Genomic DNA, 21,896 nt, shown 5'->3' on the forward strand with positions numbered 1-21,896 from the left:
TTTATTTTAAAAATTAAAACTTAAATTTTTTTTAAACTTAAAAATTTATTTTAAAAATTGAAACTCAATTTTTTTTTAAACTTAAAAATTTATTTTAAAAATTAAAATTCAATTTTTTTAAACTTAAAAATTTATTTTAAAAATTAAAACTCAATTTTTTTTTAAACTTAAAAATTTATTTTAAAAATTAAAACTCAATTTTTTTTAAACTTAAAATTTTTTTAAAAAATTTAAAACTTAAATTTTTGTTAACTTAAAAATTTATTTTAAAAATTAAAACTTAAATTTTTTTTTAAACTTAAAAATTTATTTTAAAAATTAAAACTTAAATTTTTCTTAACTTAAAAATTTATTTTAAAAATTAAAACTTAAATTTTTCTTAACTTAAAATTTTATTTTAAAAATTAAAACTTAAATTTTTTTTAAACTTAAAAATTTATTTTAAAAATTAAAACTCAATTTTTTTTAAAACTTAAAAATTTATTTTAAAAATTAAAACTTAAATTTTTCTTAACTTAAAAATTTATTTTAAAAATTAAAACTTAAATTTTATTTTAAAAATTAAAACTTAATTTTTTAAAAATTAAAACTTAAATTCTTCTTAACTTAAAATTTTATTTTTAAAACTTAAATTTTTTTAGAAAAAATTAAAACTTATTTTTTTAATTAAACTAAATTTTCTACTTAAAAATTATCCTAAAAATTAAGCTTACAAACTTCTATTTAAAAAAAAAAATCAATATCGGAATCGAAAACCAGGGGCAGGCACCCCTGGTATACGAACCCGGGGCGCCCGTAGCGCCTCGCCCCACTTGACCCCGGGCGCCCGGAATAGGTCCGGGCGCCCGGACTCCCCCATATATAGGAGGGCAGGGGCGCCCCCCACCCTTGCATCTCCTCTTCCAAGCTTTCGTTCAAGCTTCTTCCAAGCTTTACTACGAAAGCATTCAAAGTTAAAAATTTTTCTCGTTCTACGGTTAATACGCGGTCGCGAATCAACCGAGGTCGTCAGTTCTAAAATTATTTTAGCAATGACTCCTCGGTAAAATTCCTGTCTTCTATTTGAAGTTTAAGAATATTATTACATGTTTGTTTTCTTTAATTAGTATAATTTTGTTATATAATTTAGGAAACAGTCTAAATCTGGTGCTGGGCCCTCTACTCCTAGTGTTGACCCTAGGTTTCCCACTGATGAGCTTAGGATTAAGTTCGAGTCAACCATTTACTTGGTCATTAGGACCAAATGTATAGATAGAGCGTTCTTTTTACGCTCTTGCGTTCCAGCCATAGAGGCTATAAACCACTATAGGTTGCAAAACCTTGTTGAATGTACTAGCCCAGTAAACATAAGTTTGTGTGCCGAATTTTATAACAACCTAGTGAAAGTAGACGACTTTACCTATACTACTAGGGCAGCTGGGACTGATATCACACTGTCCCTTACTGCCATCCGTGACTTTTTGGGGTTACGGGAGTCTACCTGTCCCTTTCAGTGCTATCCTCCCAGGGAGCTACCCTTTGGAGATCCCTACTCGCATATTACTCTTGATACGATTTATTCATATTTTTTTGGGGGCGAGCGAGTACCCACAGTGACCCAGTTTAGGTCAGTTACCCTTCGAGTCAAGGACTACGCCCTTTATAGGGTCTTAGTCTTTTGCATCCTACCACTGAGCACTCACGACATCGCGATGATGCGCCCATTCCATTCTTTTCTCCTCTATGCCCTGTGTCATAGGCTAGATATTGACATTAGCCTACATATCTTTTCCACCATCATTTACTCGGTCGGATACGTGACGAGTGGGTGAGTTCATATGCCCTACTGTCACATTCTGACGGCATATATGTCCTCCTTGGACATTGATATCACCAGAGGTGACATCCGCTACATGACCGAGTTTAACGTCATAGGAGCTAGGAACTTTTCCCTAGCTAGTATTCATATAGATGGTGAGGGTATCATGACTTGGCAGAGGGGGGCACAACACTAGCCTAACCCAGACGCACAGCAGGAGGAGGCAGATGAGTTTTTTTTCGCACTCTTTCCTGACGAGGCCGCTCCTGCCCCAGCTCCAGCTCGAGCCCCACGTCCCGCTCCTCGCACTCTAGCCGATCGAGTATCCGGGCTAGAGAGAGCTATGTCAAGCCTCCAGCAGGAGTCCTCCGAGTTTCACCGAGACATACGACGAGAGGTCTCCGATTTTCGACGAGAGGTGCGGCAGGAGGTCTCCGATTTACAGCGAGATGTGCGGTAGGAGATCTCTGACCTGCGACGAGATCTACGACAGGACGATCGGACTCGTCCCACTGAGATATTGGCACTGCTTCGGTCGTTGGGTTCCGGACCACCTCTGTCATCGTCTCAGTAGTCGTGATTATTACATTGCACTGTTATGACACTATTACAACTTTTGTAGTACATATTGTTCTATTGATCTTCATTTTCAGATCTGATTGGTTATACTCTAATTTAATAGATTAGGACTTTTCAAAATTCAAAATTATTTTTCAAAAATAATTGTTTTAAATTCTAGGTTAAAATTGTTTTAGTTTTTAAAACATTCATACTTTTAGAATTTCAAAACAATTTTAGCCTTAGACTAGAAAAATCCCTTTAGAAATCATGTTCCCCCAGGACTAGTATTTGAGCATCTCACCAACACCCTAGGTTTACTTTGCTTGTGATTGACAAACATAGAAAGGGGTGAGATGTATAGGCCAATTGTCTGGACCTAAGATGCTTATATCAGTGCATCGATATAAGTCTGGGCGTTAAATACAAAACATACATTAATCAAGTTAAGTTATTCAGTTTAGTCAACCACTAACTGATCACAATAAACTTAACTTGACTAATCAAGTGAAAGCTGCTATCTTCTGATAGTCAGTAAGTACCTAATTGGTTAGACAACTATTTTAGATGTCAGGTTTAGGAGGAGGATTAAATCAACACTTAACACCAAAATAATTTTCTCCATCTTAAACATAATATCTTTTCTAATATTTTTTATTCAAATTGAATTTTGGTTTCAAATTTAAAGTTTTTACAAACTTAATAAGTCTTGAAAAGAAAAGTTTTCAAACTTAGTTTTTGAAATCTTATGTTTCAAATATTTTTAAAACTAGCCTTTATAAAACTAAATTCTTCAATTAGATTTTATAAACTAAGATTTTTTTCAAACTTAGTTTCAATCAGTTTTGAAAAGTAAATAGCTTTTAAAACCCAGCTTTGAAATCTTTTTCAAATTTGAAAAATGTTGTTTGGAAAATCTAGTTTTGAAAACTTAGCCTTAAAATTTTTATTTTCAAAACTTATGTTTGAAAAATACTTCAAAATTGAAACATATTTTGAAAATTTACCCTGATCCTAAAATTTGAAACTTATACACTTATATTAGAAAATTAGCTTTTCAAATTTTTTATTAGAAAGCTCTCTTTTGAGTTTGCAGAGTCATTTTTGAAAATTAAATTAATTTTGTAAATGATCCTTAAAAAATTGATCACTCTTTCAAAACTTAGCTATTTTTCAAAAGCTAAAGATAATAATTTAAACAAGTCTTCAAAAAATTTAAACTCCCCCAAGATAACTAGATATCATTCCTTACATTTTTATGTATTCTGTATTTTTAAATGTTTAAATTATATCCTTGTTTGATGAATGCCAAAGGGGGAGGGATAGGTGGTTAAGTTAGAAAAACAAAATGTCAAAGTTAAAAACCAACTTAAACCTCATGCTAGAACAAAATGTTTAAACTCTTTTTACTCGCATATATTTTTTACTAACTTAACCAGGTTGTCATTCCATCAAAAAGGGAGAGATTGTTGGTGCGGTTAGCACTAACGGTCTAACTCAAGTTTTGATGAATGACAAATCAGGTTAAGTTAGGTTTGTCATGATCTAACACTCTGACCGACTGTGCAGGATAAGTCCAGACAGGTCAACGGGATGACCGGATGTCTGGCACGAAGTCCAAGCGGGTCGACGGGTTGACCGGACGCTTGGCGAGAATTCCAGCTAAGTCGATGGGCTGACCGAATAGTTGGCGAGAAGTCCAAGCGGGTCGACGGACTGACCGGACGCTTGGCGAGAAGTCTAGACTGGTCGAAGGGCTGACCGGACGTCTGGCAGGTGAGTAAAGGTAAGTCACTGGAAGGAGTGACTGTGAGGATGCGTTCCCGGGAAGGGAACATTAGCCGTCGATCCGGCTTAGATCCATTTCGGATATCTAAGTCGAGATCGTGACTAGATTTCGGTCTCAGAAAGACGGAATCTAAGTCATACACTTTTTTCTAAACTATAAACTGAGCTAACACTCTGTTTTGCAGGTTATAATCTATATATTTGCCTCGGACTAACCTTGTTTTGCAGGAAAGGTGCTCCCTGGAAAAAGGTGGTTCGGGCGCCTGGGAGGCAAATTTCATCCAAACATGTTGTCGCCACATGGAGCTCACTGGTTACACCTGCCACGTCCCACCAGGGCGCCCGGAAGGGATCCGGGGCGCCCCGAGCGTCATATAAAAGAAGGGGCAGGGGTGGAGCTCCAACAACAACTCTGAATTGACGATCTGCTCTTCTGTGATCCTGTGACGCCGCAAAGCTCCGACAACGCACTCTTTTCTTTTTGATTTCTTCCTCTCTCGGTACTGCTTTATTTTTCATTAGCAACTGTACTTTCAATTGTAAAACGATTATTCGAATTGCTAGTGAATTGCCCAACGAAAGCACCCTCGTGTGCAGGCCTTGGAGTAGGAGTCGCCAAAGGCTCCGAACCAAGTAAAATTGATTATTGTGTTAGCATTGTTTTAATTTCATCCTTTCCGCTGCGCTTACTTTTGTCGAAATTTTTATAATCGCTATTCACCCCCCTCCCCTCTAGCGAAACTTCATGATCCAACACATCACTCGTGCTCTATGGGACAAGGTGAAGTTATGGATAGAGTTTAGACATGATATTCAAATAGTAGAGGAACGCTTCCTAGTTCTTGGTTGGCACTACAAGGGTGATAAATGTAAAAAATAAAGGGTCGACACCTTGGTATCTCAAATATGATATATGTTTTGTGGGAAGCCCGCAACCAATGTCATTTTGATGGGATTGCTCCTGATATTGATAGGATGTTTCACAAGATTCAAATATATGTTTTTTGTTTTGTGGGCATGCATTGAGAGTAAGTAGATGCGGATGGCTTGTATCCTTGTGTTGTTGTTGTGTGACTGATTGTGGGATGATTGAGAAGTATACCTCATATGTAGAGGTTGTTAACTCCTATTTTATGATTGTATCCTCTTGGCTCATGAGGTTACAAGCTCTTGAAGTTTTTTTTATACATTTACATTTTAAAAAAAACTTTCATCTTCTGTTTGGGGTCGTGTTACATGCTACATCATTAATTCTTGTAAGACCAACTAATTATCACCAATACTCATCGTTACAACTTGTCAATGGTCGAGAACCTGATATTTGTAACCTTCGAATATTTTGTTGTGTAGTATAAACTCAATCCCACCTACATAAAAAACCAAAATGGGTCCATAACGTAGATTTGGGATATGATTCACCATCCATTATTAGATAATTGAAGCATTTGACAGGTGACTTATTTACTACAAGATTTGCATATTATATTGTCACTTTGATGAAACAAATTTTCCAACTCTGGGGGGAGGAAATTTGTATCTTGAAGAATAATAAAAAAATTATTGTAATGAAAAGACATTATCTTATTTTGATCACCTGCATCAATCAATGTGTGCAAGAAGTGAAAATAATCATTCATTTGCAAATCAATTGCCTAATTTTGTTAATAAAAAAATATGACAAAGTCATATATACAAGTAGAGAATACTCTAGTAAAAATCAATGTTCTTGTAAGACCATCAATTACTTACTTGCAAATGTATTTAGAATATGCTAGTATGATCGACCAATTGGATCAAAAGACATTGTACTTTTGAAAAGAAAAGTATGAGAAAAGGAAGAATCAAAAGCTCCAAAAGAAGCAATTTCAGATGATATAGCAAGAAAAATCATTTAACAAGATGTGGATAATGTTGTTCTTGAATAGTCACAATTGCATAAAAATAATGAGATTTCAATATATTATTTGATGTCTCATAAAATATGGGATCAAAATAATATAACCATTGATGATATTTTCATTCTCAATGTGGCCCTTGATATCGTGCAAGGTGATAATGATCCCAAACCACAACCTAAAATCAATTATGAGGAATATATTCACCTGTAATAGATGACATTACTTTCTAATTTTTTATTAGTTTAAATGTATCCGAAAAATTGGACATGCAACTTATGGATGTGGTCATTGCATAGCTATATGGTTCACCCGATAGTGATATACACATGAAGAATCCTAAATATACATGATCCGGCGATAAGAACAGGGGACCCTCGTTGTAAGGGGTCAACACCACGTGGAAGTCAAAGTGCTGGGTGTTAGAGTGTATACTAAAAGCCTAGCTTTTGGTATAAACATTTATCTAGAGATAAGAATCACATTGGTCAAATGTCTACATTTGTGATAAATGTAGTTGTTCAATTAATTTATATTGTAGATAACATAGTGTGTGGTGTCACACACAGAGGATCATGTTATCAGTACCTTATAAATTATAAACAGTAGCTCACGACCAAAATGGAAAAGGAACAAACCATTAGAAGGTCGTAGTGTAATTAGGTATCAGTTTATCTTGACTGTATAATTACACTAGTACACTTAGAGTGTATTGAGTAGGACCATTTGAGGTCGTTTCTTTTATACTGATTTTATAAAGAAACAAAGACCTCGGTTATTATGGAAGTGTGTGCTCTTAATCCTGATATAATAACAAGCACATATATTTGATATTTATTTCTTTAATTTATCAATGGGTGAGATTTAGTTCGATGAATCAATAAGCCCGATAAGTTGGGAAATGATATCACTTATAGTGTGTGTTGTTGATTATAGAAGGAAACTGTGTCCTAGTAATCTAGGTTGAGAATGTCCCCAAGAGGAGCTCATAAGGATTGTCATGTTAAACCCTGCAGGTGGACTTAGTCCGACATGACGATGAAGTTGAGTGGTACTACTCTTGGAGCTAGATATTAATTAAGTGAGTTGTCAGTAACTTACTTAATTAGTGGACATTTGTTATCTTAAACACAGGGAGACTAACACACTCATAATAAGAAGGAGCCCAAAAATATAATTTGGGATTGGTGCGGTAGTTCAATAATAGTTCTCTAGTGGAATGAATTATTATTGATAAAATTAAGTTGTGTGTTCGGGGCGAACACGGGATGCTTAATTTTATCGGGAGACCAAAACCAATTCCTCCTCTCGGTCCCTATCGTAGCCTCTAGTATATAGAGATTTATACCCACCGCATACCCACCTTCTTACCATCTAATGGGGCCGGCCAAGCTAGCTTGGAACCCAAGCTAGGGCCGGCCAAGACCAAGTGGATGAGTTAAGTTGGTGGCCGCCAAAGCTTGGGTCCCAAGCTTAGGTGGCCGACCACTAGAATATTAAAAGGATTTTTATTAAAATTATTTCTCATGTGGATATCATGTTTTAAAGAGAGTTTAAAATTAAAATTTCCTTTTATAGCTTTCTACAAAAGATTAAGAGAAGAGATTAATCTCTTTCCTTATTTGTAGTTTAAAAGGATGGTTTTAATTTTGTAAAACTTTCCTTATTTGTAAATCATCTATATGTTTAAAAGAGAGTTTAAAATTTGAAATCTTTCCTTATTTGTTGATTAAAGGAGGATTTTAAATTTTAAGAAAACTTCCCTTTTAAACATGTTCATGATTTAAAAGAAAGTTTAAAAATTAAATATTCTCTTTTATAAGTTTCTACAAGAGATTAAGAAAAGATTTGATATCTTTCCTTATTTGTAGATTAAAAGAGATTTTAATTTTAGAGATAACTTTCTTTTTATTCACATGTTTAAAAGAAAGATTTTAATTTATTAAATTTCCTTTTTATAAACCAATCATGAAGGGATAAAAATTATTGAGAAATTTTTATAAAATTCCGGAAGCAAATAAGGAAGTTTTAATTGGTGTTTAAAATTTTATTTGCTTGGAGTTTTTTTCTTGTGGCCGGCCATTATAAAATTGAGAAAGGAAATTATTTTTAATTAAATAAATTTTCCTTTTCAATGGCAAAAGAATTAAGGAAGTTTTTATTAAAATTTCCTTATTTGCCAAGATCAAGGATTATAAAAGAGGGGTAGAGGAGGCTTCAAGGCTAACGAATCTATTCTATTTTTCTCCCTCTTTTCTTCTTTTGTGGCCGGCCCTTTCTCCTTTCTTCTCTTTTGGTGGCCGAACCATACATCTCTTGGAGCTCTTGTTGGTGGCCGGACCTAGGAAGGAGAAGAAGAAGAGGAGGAAGCCTCATCTTGAAGATCCCTTGGAGTATTGGTGGTGATCAAGTTCTTCTTCCTTGGAGGTGGTTCTTCTTGTGGCCGAACCTTGCTTGGAGAAGAAGAAGGTGCGTGGTGGTTCTCGCCTCGGAAGATCGTCGCCCACACGACGTCCGGGATAAGAAGAGGAATACGGTAGAAGATCAAGAGGTTTTTCTAAAAGGTATAACTAGTAATTTTTCTTTCCGCATCATACTAGTTATTTTTGGAAATAATACTAAATACAAGAGGCTTACGTTCTAGTGTTTCGAATATGGTTTTTCGAAGTTGTGTTCTTTTGTTTCTTTCTTTTCCTTGTGATTTGATTGTTCTCTTTGGTTAACCTAAAGTTATTTTAGGAAATTAAATATTAGCTTTCTATTAAAGGTTTTGTCTAGTCGGTGGTGGTTGCTCCCATATCCAAGAAGGCCATGTGCCTCGCCACGTCAGTACTGGGAACCTTTTATGGAAATTAATATTTAATGGAATTAATAACTTAAGGAGACTTGGGTCAAACGTGTTAAGTTCCGCAGGAGATCCAAGTCAAAACCTAAAAGAACAAATAGATTAAGTTTTGGATCAAACGTGTAAAGTTCCGCAGGCGATCCAAAATTTAATTTAAAAGAACACATGGTAGCTAGGAAAAGGTTCAGACCTTTGTACAAAATTTTTGTACAGTGGAACCTCTAGGTTTTCCGAGTAGCAACCAACACCGGGCGCTCCATCGAAGAAGGTCGGACCAACTACGCCGACCGGAGAGAGGGGTCCGACCCACCGGGCGGCCGCTCGGTGTTTAGCCGATGGCAAAAGGCACCCCTATGGAAGTCGGGGTTCCGGCGCTCATTGAGCAAGACCGTAGGGCCGAGCGGACCTCACGCTCGGCCGAAGACATGAAGCATACTACTAACAGTCGCCACAAAACAATACCGATAATTTCTCGAGTGGACCATCATATATGACCGGTCGGACGGAAGGTGGACGTGGGCCGGTCGGACGACCGGCAGGAGTTCGGGGAAAAAGACAAGGGACATCTTCTGACAGCTGGCATGCTTCGTGATATGGTCATACTCCAAATCATGTGACAAGGGGTTCCGCTGTCCCATCGAGGACATGCTTGGACTGTAGCAGTATGGATCAGGTAAGCTCACTGACAATCCCTTACTGGGGTATGGGCTACAGACACGTGTACACCTCGATATGTGTGCACTTGCTTCTCTGCTGCCCTATATAAAGAGCCTCATACTTCGCCGGAGGTACGCGTTCTAATTTTTCAAGAGCCACTTGTCACTGCTTGCTTGCCTGACTTGAGCGTCGGAGAGTCGCCGCCGGGAACCCCTTCCCGGCCCGACTTCTGTGCAGGTTCGCCGGAGTTTCGTGCAACCAGTCGAAGATCCACACCAGCAGCCGGGGAGCGCCACGTGCCCAGCGTCCGTTGGTTCAGCATTCGGACAGGATCAATACACATGAAGAATCCTGAATGATTCACACCATTAGAAGCAAATGATGTAATCCCCATGACCATGTTCTTAATAAAATTGCAAAAATTGTTATATGGATTGAAACAATCAGGGCACATATGGTACAATCGTCTAAGTGAATGCTTATTATAAGAAGGTTATACAAATAATGTTATTTGTCCGTACATTTTTATAAAAAAGATGGAAGAGGGTTTTACAATTATGACAGTATATGTCGATGATCTAAATTTTATAGGGACTCTCAAAAAGCTTAACAAGACTGACAATTATTTAAAATATGAATTTGAGACAAAAGATTTGGGAAAGATAAAATTTTATTTTGGATTGCAAATTGAACATTTATCGGAAGGAATATTTATTCACCAGTCATGATACACAAAAGGTTACTAAAACGCTTCTATATAGATAAAACATATCCATTGCCTTCACCAATTGTTGTTCGATCATTTGATACTAAAAAAGATCCTTTTCGTCACTCGAAGATGGAGAAAACATCCTTAGTCCAGAAGTATCATATCTTAGTACAATTGGTACATTATCATACATTGTCAATTGTAGTCACCCAGATATTGCATTTTTTGTTAACCTTCTAGCAAGATATAGTTTTTCTTCAACCCAAAGACATTGGAATGGTATAAAACACATATTTCATTACCTTCAAGGTACAACATACATAGGGTTATTTTATTCTATAAGAATAAATTTGTCTTTAGTAGGATATGTAGATGTAAGTTACCTTTCAGGTCCACATAAAGCTATATCCCAAACAGATTATGTGTTTACTTGTGAGCACTGCTATATCATGGAAGTCAATAAAACAAACTTTAACAGCAACATCGTCAAATCACTCTGAAATTATTGCAATGCATAAAATAAGTCGAGAATGTATATAGTTAAGATCGATGGCACTGCATATTCAAGAATCATGCGGACTAATAACAACTATTGATAATCCGATGACTATATTTGAAGATAATGTTGCTTGCATTGCACAATTAAATATTAAAGGGGATAGAACAAAACATATGTCATCAAAATTCTTCTATACACATTCACTTTAGAAGAAATGTGGTATTAATGTCCAACAAATTCGTTCTAGTGATAATGTAGCTAATTTATTCACAAAAGATTGTCGACGTCAACATTCAAGATATTGATGAACAAGATAGGGATGCATCAATTAAAAGATCTTCAGTGATTGAAATCAGGGGGAGTGTCTATTGTTGTACTAGGTTTTACTAGCAAGATTTTAATGAGGTATCTCCATCAATCATCTAAAAGAGAGTACTATACTAGATGATTGATTTGATTTGATTCTCGATTAATGAATCATTGTATTCTTCCATGTTTACATCACTCCACCTATCTTATGAGTGTGTTATTGAAATAAAATGTCCCCTCGGGACGGTCTAGTGGCTAGCACATGAGGTGTTGCAATCATGAGATATGGGGTTCAAATCTCGACAAAGTCGAGGTAAATGTCTCCCTTATGTGCTAATCACTATTCCAAAGGTTAATAGATGCCCGTGATTTACCTCCTCCGTGTTGTAAAATTTTGATATCCTGCGAACCTGACCCTATGAATTCGTCCGGACTGGACTCGGGGCACCTAGAATTGATCCAAGTGCCCGTGTATGAATTAGTCCATGCGCTTGGAATGAATCCCGATGCCTAGATTCTTTTCTTTATTGTTTTATTTTTTAATTTTATTTTGAAGTATATTATATATATTTAAAATTTAAAAATGATCCAGACACCCGTGTATGAACTAGTCCAGGCATCTGTGAACACTGCTTTTCAACACGGACTAGGATTTCTGTTCATGGGCTGAAAAATAACAAAATGAAGGAAGAAAAAGGGCAGCGGTTCTTGACAGAGGAAGGAAAAATGGAAGTTGTTGCCGGAGGAGAAAAGGAAATAAAAACAATTAAATTTCGATTGGGAATAAACAAGTGGAGGTTTTAAATAGGTTGAACTGATTTAATATGATTAAATTTTATTAGATCAAATTAAATATAAATTAATATTGATTTAAACTAATATATTTTTATCTTTGTATTTATCCGATAAATTTTATTTAACTTCAATTAATTTTAAATTAACACTTTCCCTTAGCTTTGTGTTCCATGATCTTATTTTTTTTTATTTTATTAAAATAATTTAATATTTAATGAAAAATTTAATACTGATGGGAGCATAATGTAAAGTTGTCATCTTAATAACCCTTCAAAACAATTCCACACTCTTTAAAAGGAAAAAAAAATTATAGAAGATATTTATCATAATATAAGGATCCGTTTTTATGAAAAGATCAGAGCCCTTAAAATTTATTAGAGCTATGTGTCGTCAGTCTAGGGGAGGAAAAATAAATCAATAATGATGAATAATGTAGGAATAAACTTTTAACAACAAATTATAGCAATCAATTTGAATTCATACACAACGGTTAAGGAAAGTGCTGATTTAAAATATTAAAAGTATTGAGCCACATAAAAGTTGAGCTATAGCTCCGGACTTGATATAGATAGTAAACATATAGTATTCTATTTGAATTGAACAGTCATCAATCCGAGGGTTTCATCATCTACCATGATTCTATCATACATTTTCATCTGTGCTCCTATTAGACCTCACTTTATATGACATGGGATCACTTTATATATAACAGTTATATATAGGACTATAGAAATATAGTCCACACTATCCTTACGGGGCTTTCTTGTCTATCTCTTATAGCATACCTAATCTCAAATAGGTACTTTGATCCACAACGTCTTAGTGGTTACGTATTTAAAGAAACACACTCTTATATCTTACTTGCTGGCTATTTTTGTGTAAAAAAAAAGTCATATGTTGATCGGGCGTCTCACTTGATTAATATCATAATTATTTGTACAGAGATAAATTAAGAAATCAAAAGATAATTTTTATCATACTTCATATATAAATTGGTCTTTATCCATTTCTATAAATCTATCTGACCGATTCAATTGTCTTATGTGATTTTTATTAGTGATAGATGCATTGATCGATGTAACATCAACCTTTTCTATATGTAATACCTGATGATAATGAATAAACAATATCTCCTATCCCACTTGAGATCTTATGCTCCTTTTATATGTATTAGTGGAGATTGATGATCTCTATTTATAAAATAGATGGAATTAAAAATTTCCACTAATACATATAGACGGACCATCTCCTCTGATCCACAAAATCTAGAGGATCTGACCTCCTATCCCAATTTTCTGTCTCTCTCTACTACTTCCGACCTACTGATCGATTCCTAGAAGGCATGTTTCCATTCCGATACTTGGGTGGAAAGGTTGTGAATTGCCAATTATGATCCCTTAATTGATAATATCACAAAGAAGATAAAAGCTTGGTAGAAACATGCTCTATCCTATGCGAGGCGTTTGGAGTTGGTTAAATCAATCCTCCAAGGGATGGTGTGTTATTGGCTCTCCTCGCTTCCCCTCCCTAATGGTGTTATTGAGAAGATCAAAGCCTATGTTGAATATTTGTGTGATCCCCAAGCACCCTCCAATATCATAGGTCACTATTTGCCTTTCTATTGACTATGGACTTCGTAATCTCCGCGCATAGGACAATGCACTACTAAGCAAGACACTATGAGAAATCCAATCCAAAATAGATTCGCTATGTGTAAGATGGGTGCATTAACAGTACATCAAGGGTACTAATCTTTGGCAATGGAAGGATAAGGCCTTAGACTCTCCCCTTATTAAATGACTCATTGACATACGTGTTAAAATTTTACAGGGCTTTCATGGACAAGGAGCGACCAACATAGAGTTGATTGGATGGTTTGCGTTAAAGAAAAATGAGACTGCAAACACCTATGAGTTCTTCAAGTCAAGAGGACTAGTGGTGACTTGAGTATGGATGGTTTAGAGAACGGAGATCTTGCCAAAGTACCAATTTATTGTATGGCTACTAGTATATGGAAAACAATGTACAATTAACAGAATGACATATGTTTTAGACAAGTCTTGTGTGCTTTGTCGTGGTCATGAGGAGATGAACTAACACTTCTTCTTTGTTACATATTAAATAGTGAAAATAATTATTATACGTTGCATTCGAATATCTTGCGGCCGAAAAGATGAGAGAGGAGGAGAAGGTGCCGGTGGGCATGTGGACGAAGCCAATAATAGAGTTAAAAGAGGTATCAGTCACCAAAAACATAGAATTAGATCGACACGAGTAGAGGTGGATTTACACGTGGTTAAAGTGATTTTTTTTTTATTTTATCTTTTCTTAGATTTTATTGGAGAGATTTTTTTATGTAAAAAAAATGTCATATGTTGATATCATAATTATCTATAGAGAGATAAATTAAGAAATCAAAAGATAATTTTTATCAGACTTCATATATAAATTGGTCTTTATCCATTTCTATAAATCTATCTGACCGATTCAACTATGTCTTATGTGATTTTTATTAGTGATAGATGCATTGACTGATGTAACATCAACATTTTCTATATGTAATGCTTGATGATAGTGAATAAATAACATCTCCTATCCCAGTTGAGATCCTATGTATTAATAGAGATTGATAATCCCTACTTATAAAATAGATGGAATTAAAATTTTCACTAATACATATAGACGAATCATCTCCTCTAATCCGTAAAATCTAGAGGATCCAACCTCCTATCCCAATTTCCTTTCTCTCTACTACTTCCGACCTACTGATCGATGCCTAGGTATTGTTGATGTAAATTATGGATCCCAAAGAAAAGATATTAAAACAATATAAATATTATAGGAATAAACACAAAATTAAATAACAGTAGAAAGGTTGATATTTAACTTTGCATTCGCTAAAAGTTATTTAGACAAGGTAAGAATCAATAGTTGAGTTGTAGGAACTATCGGGCGGATTTATGCGGATTGGGAGGCCAATTTTTTATTAGTTATTATGATAAATTTTAAAGTGTTCGTAATGGGCAATTCAGTCCAGTATTTTTAAATTAATCATCTATTAAAAAAAATTATTCATTAATTTGTTAAAATTATAACCCGATTCTTAAACATATGAGAAATTTAGAAGACACCCTACATGCTATTATTCCAGGGATACGCAGGAGATAATTGACCTTTGGTTTGTAACCGCCCATGAGCAACAATCAGAGAATAAAAAAAATGTTGAGAAGGATACCTGTTGGGCCAAACTAAAAAGACCCAAACTTAGTATTCTCTTAATCAAAAGTAATTATATGCGGACGAAATAGCACACTATAAGTCTCTGGATACTAAGAGTCAAATAAAAAAAATAAAGAATTCTCCATCCTACCTGACTACATAAGACATCGTATTATTTCTTGTTGTTTGTTCTAATTGTAGGTAGAAAAATTTTATGGAGCATAATCGAACATCTCCATTATTAATTAATAAGATTAGTTGAATTTATTATTTTTTCTTAAGTCATTATATTTAAAATTTAGAAAATACATATGATGTCCTATGGGTCAACTCAGATGCTCTAGTCCGTAAAAATACAAATCGTAAATCAGATGATGAGTCACTCTTCATTATTGGTGGAGAGTGATGATCCCACGTGTAAAATAAACGGGGTCATCACTCTCTACTAATAGTGGAGAACTATCCATCCTTTGTCCATATTTTACGGACCAAAGGATCCGTACTTTTTTTGGGTGTAACATAAATAGAGACCTATTATATTTCATGCATAATGATCTAGCGTATCAGAGACGTTTGGTTTCAAAATTTTATTTTATTTTTATTTTGTTTGTGAATAACAACACTTTTCAGGTTAAAAAGCCACTTTAAAATAATAAAAAAATACTAATCAAAAGTCTCATTTGTTATTAGTTTATAGAACAATATTATTATTTTATATTAATTTTATTTATTAGAGAAGGATAGTCATTAAAATAATATTTTAATAAGTAAAATAAATTAAGAAGACTCTATAACATCTATTATATTTTCAATAAATATCATCGGATGACAATTAATTATATAACAATTAGTACGTAGTTACTATAATGTATAGTAATAATTAATTACTAATTTTTATATATTATAATAGTTATTTGATAATTTCTATATTGTATAATAATTATTCGATACCTTTCACACGTTGTACCTGATCTGCTTATGATATTCAAAATCAAGAGACATTTGACAAGGAAGAGTATGAAGTTCACAATTTTATTTTATTTATGATTAATCAACAATTTAATTGGAATTAACATGCTCTTCTTAAAAGATACATTTTTGTTTCTTATTTTTAATTATTTTTTTATAGATTCAAAAAGCAACTTTTGATGATTTTAATATTAAAAAAGCACCCTTCTATTTATCATTTAACGTGCTCGACAACATTTTTTTATCGATGTGAAAAGTATTCTGTTATCCCTGATATTTATTCTCTTCATAAATCATTTGATTTTGTTTGATTCTTAACGATCCGTACAAAAAATATTGAAATATATTTATAAATCAATAGATGAATCCAAAGATATTATTCTAAGATAATAGTTTCCTTAATAAAAAAGGCTGGACCCTGATGGATGATGACAGCGAATCACATTTATATTTTGGGTGTTATTTAATACGTATTTGAATGATAAAATATTTGACGGACACTGCAAGAGTGGCAAAACTGAAAATTCCTGAACAAAATTTGAAAAAAAAAGCCATGAGAGAGACAGTCTACTGAATGCCAACTTACCATCTGATGTCACGTGCCGAAAAGTCGACTTTGTTGTCCTTTACGATACCGTCACCATTGAGTGAGTCTACCGACAGGACTTGCTGGCTACCAATTTTCAAAATTAACGACAGTAGGGATCACACATGTGCTTTAGAGAGCACCTCCCGGTGACCCGATCCATATCGATAAAACAAAATGCCTTTAAAAAAAGCAGGCATCGAGCTCGCTTCCGCCTTCCTTTTTCTTCTTTCAACTGCGGCTAGTACGCTCCCTTGTTCAATCGAGAAGGGGAAGCGGTGGAATCGGAATGGATCAGAACACGCCGGTGAGGAAGTCACACACCTCCACTTCCGATCTTCTCACGTGGTCGGAGACGCCTGTGCCAGCAGCCGATCAGTCGGTGTCGGCTAACCGGCGAACTTTGAAGGTAAAAAAAAGCCAACCAAAATGCCCCTCTGTCTGTGTTTTGGTGCCTTTGATGGATCGGGTTTCACCTTCATTATTCTTGTCGTAGCCGGCGGGAGGGATCAGCCCAGTCATGTTCGGGGCGCAGTTGTCCGCGGAGGAGGAGGAGAGCGTGAACAAGAGGTGAGAGATCTTGATGGTTGGCTAGGGTTTTCGCGGATCTTTGTTTCTAGGTGGACCACACCGTTTTACTCGCTTGCGAAAATGTCGCTTCTTTTGCTCTTTTGAGCGAATGAGAAATGTTGGTTTCTCTTCTTTCGATGCGCCTCGGATCTGATCGCAAGATTGATTTTTTTTTTTTTCATTAGGGATATTGATTCAGCACGAAATGTGCTCTTAGTGGTGGCACCTTCTTTTTGTCGAGTGGTATTTACTGTTCTTTATGCTGCATTAGGGATTTGGTTGGTTTTTGAATCTCAGCCGCGACCTTTTCCTCCCCGTTCCTTTCCTTCCCACTATTTTTCCGATTTTCAAAATGGTTTCTTTCGTTTTGAAAAATCTCCCAATGAATTTTGTTATACAATTTCTTTGGTTGATTTAAACATTTTCACGGGATAAACATATAAGCGGATAAAATCTGTGAAGAATAAAATTTTCAAAGGATATTTGTATTCTATATAAGTAGAGCACATTGATAAGCTTATTGTAGCGATTAACAATATATGGTAATGAATAATATCAAGATAATAAAATAGGAATGTGGATGAATCAAGCTTATTGAGGAAATACATTAAAAATTAATATATTTCCAATTCCCTCCCTCAAAATGAAGATGCGGTAGCTTCTGAAGTTGCAAGGGTGTTGAAACATAGATCAAGTGGGTTAAGCATGCCTCTCAGATTGCTGGAGGTGCAGCGATGATTCATTGAAGAAACCATGAAGGTGCAAATGCAGTAGTAAGCTTGCTGGACCATATCAATATATCTGCAAGTGAGATAAAGTTAGCAAACTTGTTGGAGCAGAGCCACGCTGGTGCGAGCTTATCCAGTAGCCTTAGATCCCTGATATTCAGTGATGTTGTAGGCATAGCGCCAACTAACTTTGTATGTGTTCGAGAGAAAAAATTTTGCACTCTGATGGATGTTCAAAGTGGGTAGCCAATCCTTTCATTGTCAATGATTCATAAGAAAATTGGGTAGCCTATCCATTCATTGTCAATGATTCATAAGAAAATTGGCATGCCTGACATGATTTGGACAAATCACCTCCACACACCATGCCTATACATGTGGCTACAGGTTGGTAGATTCAGCTGAGAAGAAATTTTACTAAGCAGGGACGCTATGGAGGATAAATTGAGATGGTGCGGAATGTCAAGGACTCAAATAGTGACCGAAAATGCCAATCCATGGGGAGGAAAGAGGGGAGGTCATAATTTGTGCTGCAACCTCCACCTTTGATGCCTGATGACTTCGAGCATTGACGAGAGAGTTTATAACTCTGACACCACGTGAATTTTCAGCGGAATAGTATTGAGCTACATTCCTAATTTTATGCAAGTGGGATACATAGGCTTGCGATAATTAACAACAACAAGAGGTTGGGAATAGTATCAAGCCAATAAGGTAAAGAGTTAGCGCTGATTAGGCTAATATGCAAATTACAAAGAAGAACTACATTTTGAGCTAGGTAGTTTATGAAATCTTATTATTCATAGTCATGTCTCTGGTGCGGCTTGTAGTCTGTGATGGAGATTGTTTACTACCCCATGTCTTCCGTCACTTTATTCCTGTGAACTGTGATAACAATGGATAAAGAAGTACTCTATTGTGTGATCTTGCGAAGTTCTTTGACCAATTAAGAACCATGCAACTTGTCTTCCTTTATTAACATATATTTGTTGCTTGGTTATTGCATCGCTTCAAGATTTCATTTGATATTATCCTTTCAGTATATCACCAATTTTAGTTAACCTTTCAAAATGTGCTTCAACTTCGGTTTAAATTTAATCAAATTGTTCCAGGGCAGGTGAAGAAACTGTCGGGGGACAAACTTTTGGGCCACACATATGATAGCCTCTGTGAAAGGTTCTATGTGAAGAGATGTAGATGTAACAAATCAAAGATTCTTAAATAAAACAATGACACTGAAGAAATATGGAGAAATTTAGAAAAATGGCTGGGACTAACATCAAAATTATCATCTGGTTCTTAAATGCTATATAAATCACATCATGATAGAATTCAAACTTCAAAAAATATTCTCTTGAGAAAGAAGTCCATAATTGTAGTCAAATTTTTTCTTGCACGTACTAAAGTATAGAATCAGTGCTGGATCCTTAACAAGTATAGAATCCTTCTCAGTACGATTTTACCTTGGATGTTGTGGCCTACACATGTTCTAACAGAAATATTTTGAAATTTTCCTCTCTTTTTTTAGTCTGTCTGCAAGCTGATGACCCTTATTTCTTTTAGGAAACCCTGTTCCAGCTCAAAAATGAGAGAAATGACTGGTAGTGGCATATTTGCAGTGGACAATGAGAACGAGGTGATAGAATCTGGTAATGCTGTCCCAAATCCTAATAATAAGACCACTGTTCGAATTTGTCAGGTAACTACTCTTGATTTACTAGGATCCAAAAGTTTCATGACAATAAACCATTGTTGGTGACACACTTTACTCATTTTCTTTTTCTCATTTCACTGAACTGAAAGAAAGTTACTTAATCGGGCAATTATGACTCTGCAATCACATTCCTGGTTTGCATTTATTCATCAATTCTAATACAATTGGTTTCCCCCAAGCTTTAAGTAATTTTGCTAACTTAACTATACTTTCATTAGTTTAGATCATGATTTTGAGGTTGTTTATGGCGGTTATATCAAATAACTTCTTTAATTGTCTATCAGCAAGCAGTTAATGCGATTAGCCAAATCTCATTTAGCACTGAAGAGAAAGTTTCTCCAAAGAAGCCTACATCAATTGCCGAGGTTGCAAAGCAGCGAGAGCTAAGTGGAACCACTGAGAATGAATTAGATACTAAAGTCAAGAAGCAACTTTCTGAAGCAAAGTCTAAAGAACTTAGTGGAAATGACATATTTGGTCCGCCCCCTGAGGTTCCAGCTAGGCCTTTAGCTGCTAGGAATCTGGAACTCAAAGGGAACTTGGATTTTGCACTTCCACAGCCTCGAAACCTACATACATCTGTTAAAGTATCCAATGTGAGTGAAATCATTTCAATTCATCCCCCTTTTCTTTTTCAGCAGAAATCTGGTTTTACAAACCTTGTAAAATTGCTCCATATTTTTTAAGGGTAGGAAAGAGTAACATTTTCACCTATTATTCGATATTATCGTCACATCTGTAGGGGCCTATGCACCAGCTAGCTCTGTTCTACTTTAGGCATTTCATGTCTCGTTCTTTTCCACTTCTCGTGGTCATCTTCAGATTTTTTTTTTCCTGCCAACGTTTTTAACAGTTTAACTTTGCCTGGGAATCTTTCACTAGAAAGCTTCTTCTTATCGCATTAATGGATGATATTGTATATAGTAATGCAAATTAGTTATCCTAGCTATGCAAAATAATCCTTGCTTTTTTTTGAACTAATAGCCAGCAGGAGGTCCTAGCCACATCACCTTCAGTGATGAAGGCGTCATCAAAGAAACCAAGAAGATCCACACACAGAAGTTTCAAGAGTTGACGGGCAATGACATATTCAAAGAAGATGCACCCCCAGGTTCAGCTGAGAAGCCGCTGAGTGAGGCAAAGCTTAAAGAAATGAGTGGAAGTGACATCTTTGCCGACGGAAAGGCTGCTTCACGGGACTATTTTGGTGGAGTCCGCAAGCCGCCTGGTGGTGAAAGCAGCATTGCTCTGGTTTAGCTAATTCTAACACCACTCTTTACCACAGTTGGGCATTAAAATTTGAAACTCTATTATCTGGAGGGATTTGAGACATGGCAGGATTAGTGTGTGATAATGTTGAAGTTGTGTGCCCCTAATGACTGAACCTTGTCGGATGTTTGGATCATCACTGAACTTCTGTAGTGGTACTAGTTTAGTGGATTGGGATTCTGATCATGTTTTATAAACTGCACGAATGGAAGCTTTCCAGTCGATTTAGTTTTCAGCTGGTTCCATTGGAAAAACTGCAACAGGTAGGCAACTAGTTCAAGCATGGTTGTGATCTGAAAGTACTTATTAACAATACATTAGTTTTTAGTTTCATAGTTAATTGATTATGTTTAATGTTGAATCAGAGTGGAGAATAACCATATAGACTTAACGAATCATTATACTTATATGAGATTGATGGGAGTAGAATCAAAAAAAAAATGATTAACGGATTAAAAAGCAGTTTTATTTTCTGATGTATTACTAATCAAATTGGTAGTAGTTTATTTTTCTTGATAAAGAAGAGCAATGTCGGTCTTTTTCGAAAACAACAAAATATCATTTAATCTATGAAAAACGACTCCACTGGGGATCGAACCCAGAATCTCTGGTTCCGTAGACCAGCGCCTTATCCATTGGGCCATGGAGTCCGATTATACATTTTAAGATTAAAATCAATTTACTTATAAATACTTTAGCGGTCATAAGCAGCAAGACAAAATGGAAAACTATTTAAGAAGAATGAGTATCTTTTGTTTTTTTTTTCTCGCGTTCCATTGTAAATTTAGAGAAAGTGAAAGAGTAAATTGATCATAAGTAAAATTTTGATTAACTTAATTTGCTAGATTGATTCAACTTATTAAAACTCTTAGATTTGCTCAAACGATAGGTTCCCTGAAAATGTTATACATAACTTTTCTAATCACTCAAATCTTTAATTCACTCGGCTTATTTGACTTACCTAGTCAAGCTCGCTAGCATAACAATT

The 21,896-nt window shown here is 35.3% G+C and overlaps 1 protein-coding gene and 1 non-coding gene across 2 annotated transcripts; one reads left to right on the plus strand and one right to left on the minus strand.

Annotated features, from left to right (window-relative positions):
• The first annotated feature begins 16,820 nt into the window (after nt 1-16,820).
• Nucleotides 16,821-21,143, plus strand: LOC122038275. Its single transcript, XM_042597927.1, has 5 exons — nt 16,821-17,036; nt 17,124-17,197; nt 19,489-19,624; nt 19,924-20,235; nt 20,624-21,143. Exons 1-5 carry the CDS (start codon nt 16,917-16,919, stop codon nt 20,894-20,896), a joined length of 915 nt encoding a protein of 304 aa, XP_042453861.1. The 5' UTR covers nt 16,821-16,916; the 3' UTR covers nt 20,897-21,143.
• Nucleotides 21,144-21,485: 342 nt separating this feature from the next.
• Nucleotides 21,486-21,558, minus strand: TRNAR-ACG. Its single transcript has one exon. It is a non-coding gene; the product is annotated as a tRNA-Arg (tRNA).
• Between the last annotated feature and the right edge of the window lie 338 nt (nt 21,559-21,896).

Source organism: Zingiber officinale, chromosome 1A (assembly GCF_018446385.1).
Source record: "Zingiber officinale cultivar Zhangliang chromosome 1A, Zo_v1.1, whole genome shotgun sequence".
NCBI lineage: Eukaryota > Viridiplantae > Streptophyta > Magnoliopsida > Zingiberales > Zingiberaceae > Zingiber > Zingiber officinale.